This window comes from Gadus morhua, chromosome 11, assembly GCF_902167405.1.
Source record: "Gadus morhua chromosome 11, gadMor3.0, whole genome shotgun sequence".
Classification (NCBI taxonomy): domain Eukaryota; kingdom Metazoa; phylum Chordata; class Actinopteri; order Gadiformes; family Gadidae; genus Gadus; species Gadus morhua.
This window is the reverse complement of record NC_044058.1, coordinates 21,772,438-21,782,437: the sequence shown is the minus strand read 5'-3', so window position 1 is coordinate 21,782,437 and position 10,000 is coordinate 21,772,438. Positions and strand designations below refer to the sequence as shown.

Genomic DNA, 10,000 nt, shown 5'->3' with positions numbered 1-10,000 from the left:
AAACTCAAGCCGTTGCATACTAGGATACGCATTAAAAGCACTAAACCGGACGAGTGTCTCAAATCGACTTCATGGAGTTCATTTGGAAGGCTCTTAAAAACGACAAAAAAAGAGAGTAAACGATAGAGCATTACTTTCGGCAGTGTGGCGCGTGTATACGGGGACCAAAGCGAGAGTCGTTGGCGTCTGTAGTGTCTGATGCTGCCGTTGTTGTTCGATGGGCATAGCTACACTAGTTAAAGGCTAGGATCTCAGACCTGAGCGGAGAGCAGCGAGCATGAGAGGCGCTGGCTGTCTGGTGGTCTGTTGGTCGTTGGGGCGGGGCTGCAAGGACGGCTCCCTCGTTTAAGAACCGCCCCACCTCTGGTCAGTCCACCGGGTCCTTCCCCAGGTCCGCACCGTCATACATTCTACAAAGAGGGGGCTGGACGAAACCCACAGCTAAAGCACTTTATCTGGAAGTGAGGACGGACGTCTGCGTTGGTTCTGTACATCGAGGTCACACAGAGAGAGGCGGAGTCACGAGAGAGGGGAGGAGCCTCGCCGTCATCAGGGTGGGAGCCACGTCGTCATTGGGTGTTCCGGGGGGGGGGGGGGGTCTAGAGTTCAGAGGTCAGATGATGAGGGCCTCCGTGTGGAAGGCGTGTGAGAAGACAAAGGAGGGGGGGTGGCGCTTGTGGAGAGGTTGAGGGAGGGGGAGGGGGGTGGAAGGCGGAGCCACGGGGGCGAAAGAGGGGGAGGAGGAGGAGAAGGCGGAGGAAGAAGAGGAGGAGGAGGAGGAGGAGAGGGAGCGGCTGGCCCAGCGGGAGGGCAGGCGGCGGTGGGCGGGGCAGGCCGGGCGGGAGAAGTTCCTCCGGGCGGGGCGTGGCGAGGGGGTGGAGCCTGCCGGTGAGGGGGTGGAGCCTGCCGGAGAGACGCCGTCCTACGGAGAGACGAATGAATTAACATTTAGGACGATCACACCCTTGCTAAGGTCATTTGAAGTCATCAGCCAAAGGTACGTTACATTTGGTGCTACTCGTCCCACCGGTAGTCTTCTTGCTCCTGAGAGGGGAAAACGACAAGGATGTTTACAAAGGAAGAGAACAGAACAGAACTGACAGGAGTCAGAGGAGAAATCCATCCGTTCTTGTCAACAAGCAAAGGTCTTGATAGGTTAACCCTTTGAACTATGCTTGCTCACAGAGGATTTAGAAAGCCTTTTAAATGGACCGGACTGCATTTTATGTAGCGCTTTTCTAACCGGTGGCCACTCGCTTTGCGATATTGCCTCATGTTCACCCATTCATGCCCACATTCACACACCGACAGCGGTGTCAACCATGCAAGACAGCCAGCTCGTCAGGAGCGATTAGGGTGCGGTTTCTCGCTCAGGGACACCTCGACACTCTACTCACACAGCTAGGAGGAGCCAAGAATTGAACCAGCAACCTCCTAGCAACCAACCTCCTCTAGGGTTAGGAATAGGGTGGGATCTCTAGGTCTCTGTATCTAGCACAGTAGAGGCTCAGAGTCGCATTCCCTCCGCTGCTCAACATCAGGTTTGGAGGGGTTAACGTTGCATTAACAATGCAGACTCGTAGAAAGAATTTGTAACAGAAAATCGCATGACAGGAAGGTCTATCTTTAGCACCAAATCCTCCCCGCGCTTCGGGTCGTTCGTTCCGACTGGCCGCTCGGAACCTTCAACAACGACAAGCGCCAGGACTCTGTGTCCAGATCCCAGCGCACTGCATCCAACACTGGGCTCGCTATCGTCAGGGCTTCAACCAGGGAGGCATTAAAGCCCGCTGACAGACCGCCAAGTCCGCTTGTGATCCGCAGCACCGGTTCTCTTTGTGCGGGAGGGAGGGAGGGAGGGAGAGCCTTTCAGCAAAGACGTGGCCTAGATGCCCAGATTGCGTGAAAGACTCTGGCCTGCTTTCCTCTCCTGGCTGAGACGCATACCAAAAATATACAGCGCTCTCGCCGGGGCTGTCCTCAGCCAGGGGCTATCACCCACTGTTTAATAGCTGGAGCCGTCAGGCCCTTCATCTGGGTGGATTTCACTAGCTTTGCGGAGCTAAAGTGATTAGGCCGACATAATATTTACAACACACCGCAGCACAGCTATGCAGCACGGGAGGCCAGCAGAAGTTGTTTAATGGAAACAGTGGACCGGTTTTAAATGTCAACATGTGTGTTGGAAACCTTGGAAACCCTTGGGGAGGTGTCAGTGTTTGTGTGTGTGTCTGTGTGTCTGTGTGTGTTTGTGTGTGAGTGTGCGCATATCAGTCTGTCTGCTTTTATGCGCATGCTCGTGTGTGTGTGTTTGTGAGTTTGTGTGTGCGTGTGTCTGTGTGTGTCTGTGTTTGAGTGTGTGTGTGTGTGTTTGTGCGCGTGTGTCTGCATTTATGCACACGCTCGTGTGTATGTGTGTGAGTGCACGTGTGTGGTGGGCCCTCACGCTCTTGTGTGTGTGAGTCCCACTCCTACCCACCTGAATGTTCAGCTGGATCGCCTTCCCACTGGCGGAGCTGTGGCTGACCTTGGAGAAGGAGGTGTGTGTGTGGGCCGTGTGGGAGGCGTGCGAGTAGTGCACGTGATCCAGCTCCTCCTCCTCCTCCTCGTCCGTCTCCTCCTCCTCCTCCTCCTCCTCCGGGGGGGGGGGGGGGCCGGGGGCTGAGGTCGGGGGCGGAGGCGGCCTGGCTGGCCCACGCCGCCCTCTCCCCGTAGCTCTTCAGGATGCGCTCCACCGCGCCGTAGTTGGAGCGCGAGCCCTCGGGCCGGGGGTACGCCGCCAGCGTGAGGGGCTTCCAGGGGTGGTCGCTCATGACCCCGCCCCCGCCGGGCCGTCGGGCGTCTGGCGGGGGGACGGTGGAAGAGGGGGCGACCCCCTGCTGCTTCCCTCGGGGGTCCGGTTCCGGCGTGGTCCGCGGGGTCTTCCCGGCCGGCCGCCTCGGGGGGCTCCCGTCCCGGGCCGGGCGGAGCCTCTGCCTGGGGGAGCGCGTCCCGGAAGGGCCCCCGGAGACGGGGTCCGCACAGTCTCGCCGTGGCCGGCGGGTGTCGTCGTCGGGGCCGGGGGCTTTGGTGCGGGTGGTCGCCACGGTGACCTCGCTGAACAGCGTCAGCGAGTGGCTGAGGGAGAGGTCCGGGGCGGCGGCGGCGGCGGGGGCGGGGGAGGCGTCCCGCTGACCTCTGACCTCCTGACCCCGAGCTGAGTCCCTGCTGGTCTTCCTCAGCCGGACCTGGGGGTTCTGGGAAGGGGGGGGGTCGGCGGCAGGGGCTGGGGGCACCGCAGGGGACGCTTTGGGAACAGCGCTGGCTCCGTCACAGGGGACCCCCACGCTCCGGGGTCCCGGGTTCGGACTCCTCTCCGGGTGTAACCGGACCCCCTCCCCCGCTCCCCCGGCGCTCCTCGCGTCGTGACCCCCCACCGAGGAACCGGCGGGGGGGGGGGAGTCGTTGTCCCTCTCCGGGGGGACCCCCCGGCCCATCTCGGCCTGGAACAGGGTGCGGTTGAACTCGGCCGTCTTCTGCTCCAGCAGCACGTTCCTCCGGGGGCTCTGCGGCAGCTTGGGGGGGGTCTCCACTGGCGCCTCTGGCGGGGGGTCCTTCCCAGTGCGTTGGGGGCTCCTCTCCCTCAGGGCCGTCCCCACGCTCCGCTCGGACGGGCTCTTGCACGGGGCCCCCCGGTCCCCCGGGGCCAGCCTCTCGCCGGAGGGCCAGCGGTTGTGGCAGCAGCCCAGGTTGCAGTTGGGGTTGGCGGGCGCGAGGCAGGCCCCGCCCCCGGCCCCGCCCCCGGCGGCGTTGGTGGCGGAGGCGGGGCACCCCGCCAGCGTCTTGCCCTCGTTCTCCTGCAGCATGGCCTCGAACTTGCGCACGATGGAGGGGCTGTTGCACGGCCGGCCCAGCGAGGCGCACGGGCTGTGGCACCTCCTGGCGGCGCTGGCGGCGGCCGTGGGGGTCTCCAGGACGCGGAGCTCCGTCTCGGGGTGGGTGGGGCTGCTCACGCCCCAGGAGGTGGAGCGCGGGGGCACGGCGGGCGGGGGGGCGTCGGCCTCTGGAGGGTCGCGGCCGGGGGTCAGAGCGGGAGTTCCCTCTCTGACGGTGGGCCAGGGGTCGACGGCGGCCGGGCCGGTCCAGTCTTCCCGCTCCAGGGCGCGCAGGTCCTGGTAGATCTGGGTGAAGTCGCAGAGAGGCCGGGAGGCGAGGACGGAGCCCGTGGTACCGGGCCGCTCGGGGGGCTTCTTCTGGACCTCGACGCAGGGTTCTGGGCCGGGCCTGAATGGGAAGGAGTCACGATGAACTCACTGGAATGAACTAAGGCCTACTGATCAGAAGAGTATACAATTATTCATACAATGTTGCCAATTTGCTCTCTCTGTGTGTCTGGCTCCCTCTTTCTGGAATGAATGAATTACTGTTTTGTAAAACCTGTTCATACAGTGCTGTTCTTAACCCCTCTCTCTCTCTCTCTCTCTCTCTCTCTCTCTCTCTCTCTCTCTCTCTCTCTCTCTCTCTCTCTCTCCCTCTCTCTTCCCCTCTCCCTCCCTCCCTCTCTCTCTCTCTCTCTCTCTCTCTCTCTCTCTCTCTCTCTCTCTCTCTCTCTCTCTCTCTCTCTCTCTCTCTCTCTCTCTCTCTCTCTCTCTCTATACACGTATGTATATCATGCATGGGGCTTTTCACAAAAACTCAATGCCTTCAATTCCATAGGCCACAGGACTTGTTCTACCCCTCCAGCTCTACACTAGACACTACTGCAGCTGGCTCTCCTTGAAGCGATAGAACAGACGTGTCAGGATGATAAAATGGCGTCGGCCCGTTGACACGGCCATGGGGGAGTCACCACGCACCTCTTATCGTACTTCTCCGCCTTCCTCCTGATCTCCTCCTGGTAGCTGCAAAGCTCCTCACTCACACGGGCTATCTCTCTCAAGGCCTGGAAGACGGGGAGGGGGAGAGAGAGAGGGGGAGAGAGAGTGAGAGAGAGAGAGAGAGAAAGAGAGAGAGAGAGAGAGAGAGAGAGAGAGAGAGAGAGAGAGAGAGAGAGAGAGAGAGAGAGAGAGAGAGAGAGATATGGAGAGTGATAGGGATAGAGAGAGAGGAGAGAGACAGAGGGAGAGAGGGGGAGATAGATTGATATTGTTTAATGCAACTTAAGTCAAAACAAAACACTGGTGAGTAAACTGATAGCAAGGATAGAAAACAAATACAAAGGAGGAGATGGGGAAAGCAGGGTGTAGATTACATACCCACACAGACTACTCTTATAGATACAGAAAAGTAAAAGATATTAATAGAAGAAAAGAAGAAACTAACTATTTTTCGTGGAAAGTTTATTTGGACGATATCGCCATGGTGAGGTGAAACTGTATATTTCCACCTAATACTAATATCTGCTTATATTTATACAGTATACTTTGTATATGTCTACACTTATATCTGTATATATTTCTACTCCACAGTTATTTCTCTGTATATTCCTACAGCATACTTTGCATATTTCTACACTTAATTCTTTGTAAATGTCTACTCTACACTCATTTCCGTGTATTTCCACTGTATACTGTATACTACTGTATACTTGTATATTTACACACCTTCTTCTGTGTACTCTACACGCATTACTGCATATACTTCTACTTTATCCTTGTATATTTCTACACTTATTTCTCCTTTCTACTTTAAACTCCTTACTGTGCATATGTCTCCTGTATACTGTATACTACTGTATATTACATCTCCTACACCTCCTCCAGTATATCATACAGTGTATGTCTACTGTATGATAGTATCTCCAGGGTCCAGGTCCACTCTCTACTTGTATGTGTCCCCTAGTGTCCAGGTCTTCTCTACACTAACTGCTGTGTGTATGTCTACTGTATGACTGTGTCCTCAGTCCCAGTCTCTACTCACAGCGTTCAGCGCGGTGGTGTTCCTCTTCTTCTCGCTCCCGTATCCCAGCTCCGCCCTCACGCGCGTCTCCTCGTTCCCGGCGTTCCCCCCCGTCGACGCCTTCCCCCGGGGGCCGCTCTCGACCGCCTCGGGGGGGCCCTGACCACGGTGGGCGGGGCCAATGGGGGGCCCTCGTGTCCCCGCCCCCGCCGGCCGCCCGCCGTTGACCTCGCCGTCCGCCACGCTGCGCCGGTAGTACCCGGGCAGCGGCGGTTGTTTCGGGACCTCTGATTGGCCGCCGCGGTCCCCGGGGCCGGCGTGCGATTGGTTGCTGCGCGTGCTGGAGTCGGTGCTGGTGGAGCCGGAGGTGCTGAGCCTCAGCAGGAGGTCCTGGCCCCCTGCGTCCCCCCCTAGGGTCTCAGGGCCCGGGGGCTCCCGCCTGGTCCTCACCTCACAGTACAGCTGCGGGGGGGGGAGGGGGGAGGGAGCCGTCGTCACGGTTACCGTCTATCATCAAGACTCTTCACTGGTCAACTGGTGGTCAGATTGCTACGCACCGCTTTGTCATTATTTTTGATAATTATAATTATCCTATAAAAAATGTTTCAGCTCTGATATTACCAAAAGGAAATTGCTCCAACTGGAAAAAAGGTTTGATTGGGTCAACGTTTTTTAGAGGTCAAAGGGGTGATATTATGCCACCAGGTGTGAGTGTGAATAGCCATTACACAACCTTTGAAAATCAGCTTTTTCCTTAATAGCTAATCACACTCACACCTGGTGGCATAATATCACCCCTTTAACTTCTAGTGTGACCTTATTATCCGTGTCTACTGTAAGCCGGGGTAAGACTTCCGACTGGGGGAATGAGGTCAGAACAACAGGACACACTGAATAACAGGAACCAGCTTGGAAACCACTTAAAAAAACATTGTTTTGATCAAATCCCGAAAGCTTTCAAAGTGGGTGAGTTATTAAACAGTGAGGCACTGTCATGTTTCTATATCTGACCTACATGGATAATTTATAATATCTGGATAAAACTGTAAAGCAACATCAACAGGGAGGGCGAGAGAGAGGGGGGGAGGGGGAGAGAGAGAAAGAGAGAGAGAGAGAGGGAGAGAGAGAGAGAGGGAGAGAGAGAGAGAGGGAGAGAGAGAGAAAGGGGGAGAGAGAGACAGAGAGAGAGAGAGAGAGAGAGAGAGAGAGAGAGAGAGAGAGAGAGAGAGAGAGAGAGAGAGAGAGAGAAAGGGGGAGAGAGGGACATAGAGAGAGAGGGGAAGAGAGAGGGAGGGAGAGAGGGAGACAGAAAAAGAGAGAGGGGAGGGAGAGGGAGAGTGACAGAGGGAGAGAGAGAGAGAGGAGGGGAGAGAGGAACACAGAAAGGGAGAGAAAGAGCGAGTGAGAGAGAGAGGGGGAGAGAGAGATGGATCATTTGAAATACCTTGATGAAAACTGTAAATCCATTGAAGTACAAATGATCGATGACCCATGATAAACCCTGTCCTATTGTACACTCTAAAGTGCTACTTTACGATGCTGACTGGGCCCGCTTCCCATCATGCATTGCAGGCATGGAGTGAGCCGTTGTCTTTTCCTGGCTCTTCTTGCTCCTATTTTTCCAGCAGGCCAAACGAGAGCCACATGTTCCTCCCAGCGCAGTCCGCCGCCCCACTGCTGAGCGATCCGTTCAGACTCTACACACGACTCCCCGCTCATCAAAGAGCTAATCTGCTCTCCGGAGCGGGTCGCGTTTTAGACCGTTAGCATAGTTGACCTACCACTGGCTCCGTGCACACACATAATCATGCACGCACACACACACATGCATACATATACACACATGCATGCACGCACGCATGCACGCACATAAACACACACATAAACACACGCGCACACTCACATACACATGCACACACTTAAACACGCACGCATGCACAGACACACACTTAAGCACACACACACCATGCTTGCTTCAGTCCTTATCTGGCCCTCTCCTTTCACTCCCATTCGCTGTAATCCCTTTATCTGCTGGATTCTGAGACTAATTCATCCGCGCAAGAAAACATCCATTGCTGAGGATAAAACAGATCTCACATGCAGACATCTCTATTTAATTAACCATGATTCAATGTAAAAGCTTGTAGAGATCAGAGGTGGAAAGCCCCCATCTTGGAACATCTCACTCTCAGAGAGGGAGATGACCTGGTGCCAGTGTTGCCAGATTGGGCCAGATTGGACAGGAAATCTGGCCCAATCTGGCAACACTTCCTGGTTCATAAAGACACATTCCAATTGATTCATGGCTGTATGGATCAGCCAGTGGATCGGTGTTTGGCTCCTTGATATCACAGATGAGAATGCTGGACTCTCTGGTGTAAAGCCATTACAGCCAGTCCACAGAAAACAATGAACCTTACAGAACAGTTTTCTACCGCCCACGTTCTACTGCCCACCCTCCACTCTCATCCGTCTCCTTTTACAACTTGGCAGGTTTTCCTGGCGGAAGCCGATCTGATATCCTACAACCTACCGCCACCCTACGGTGTCACCGCCTCGCACAATGCTCAACCTCTCCCTCGCCTTGCCAAGCATCCCCACCACCACTATCATCAGCCCCACCACAACCCCAACTAAGCTTACCACCACCACATGCCCACCCCCATCAAGACCCCTGCTGCCACCATGAACACCCCCACCTCTGACCAGCTCCATCTCCAGAACCCACCACCACCACCACCACCACCACCACCACCACCACCACCACCACCATTCTTACCCCCTACATAGACCCCTTCTGCCAGCATTTACACCTCCACAACTTACACCAACTCCACCATGACCCCAACTTCTGTCCCGGCCTAAGCCTCCACCACCTAGCTCATCATCTTCAGCACCACCCTCTCCACAACCTAGCTTAGCACCAACCACCACCTCCACTAGCGCCACCATCACCACCAACACACCACCACACACCACCACAAAACACCACCACTACCACCTCCTCCTCCTCCTCCAACCCCCACCTCCTCCTCCTCCTCCACCTCCACTCCCCACCCCTCGTCCTACGACCCCCCCCAGAGGGACCAGAGCCACGCCTCCATCCCATCCCTTCCTGTGCTCACCCACTCAGAGCACTCTGCAGCTGGGCTGAACAGGGGCGTCTGGTGCGCCGCGGTTAAGTGCGGAACAGGATGTGTAGGAGGAAGAGGTTATTAGGCACCGAGCGCACGGAGGGAACCAGAGCCGCGTGAGTCAGGGGGATGGGAATGTGCACACATCCACCGTTTTCAGTAGTGCAGTTGGACCAGGTTTAGGTGGTGCGCTGTGAACTATTACACTGACCTCAACCCATCGATGGATCGACGTGACATTGTAGTTTAGACACTTTGAAAGACTGGCGAAAGTATGGGGAGAACAAAAGGTGCAGACAGGTATTGTTTCATATATTTGCAGTTCCACTCTCAAGGGGCTACGATTCTGCTAATGCTGGTTCTAAAGACGTTCGCTCTTTGCATGCCTGGGTCCAGGGTATGCTAAGTGGCTGTTGTCCTGAGCCCAACGTTTTTCTACTTTTGCCCCCAGGCCAACGATTGCCTCACCCCAACACACACACACACACACGAGGGTTCCTGCCAGGAACAGATATTGTGATATTGAGAAACATGTGGTTTACTAGGATCGCTAAATAAGATTAGCTTGCCAGGTCCAATTGCCTTGAGGTTAGCGACTCACTCCAAACCCTAAACTAACTATAAACCTCTCCCCCCCAAACAACATAATAAATTGTATTTAAACCACATATTACCACATACACCACATAATAAAAAAAAACACCACAGCTGTGGCATTTCATTTGTTTTAATGCTAGAGGGCAAATCTCACCCCAATGCTAGGTTAGCTAAACTGTTGTCAGACAATCTGGTTGATGATGGACACACAAACAGTGGTCAGGCCAGAGTCATATGATCATATTGGCTCTAACAGTTCTATGTTAAGAACCAGGAGGAGCCTCATCGATCATTATGAAACAGCTTCTCACATGAAGAAAGAGAGAGGGCGAGGGAGAGAGAGAGAAGAGAGAGACAGAGAGAGAGAGAAGAGAGAGAGGGGTGGGAGAGAG

The 10,000-nt window shown here is 55.4% G+C and overlaps 1 protein-coding gene across 3 annotated transcripts in view; it reads right to left on the bottom strand.

The window, feature by feature from the left end:
• Positions 1 to 10,000, bottom strand: part of LOC115553619 (protein SOGA3) — a 33,169-nt gene that overhangs the window by 620 nt on the left and 22,549 nt on the right. For 2 of the 3 annotated variants that reach the window (XM_030370044.1, XM_030370042.1), the window contains exons 4-8: positions 5,899 to 6,339; positions 4,836 to 4,921; positions 2,480 to 4,263; positions 1,007 to 1,044; positions 1 to 922 (exon numbers count right to left, since the gene is read on the bottom strand). The exon at positions 1 to 922 is cut by the window's left edge and continues 620 nt beyond it. In XM_030370044.1, the coding sequence (XP_030225904.1) occupies positions 614 to 922; positions 1,007 to 1,044; positions 2,480 to 4,263; positions 4,836 to 4,921; positions 5,899 to 6,339 (2,658 nt within the window). In that variant the 3' untranslated portion in view covers positions 1 to 613. The remainder of the gene's footprint in view (positions 923 to 1,006; positions 1,045 to 2,479; positions 4,264 to 4,835; positions 4,922 to 5,898; positions 6,340 to 10,000) is intronic. The other variant, XM_030370043.1, reaches the window with a different exon arrangement.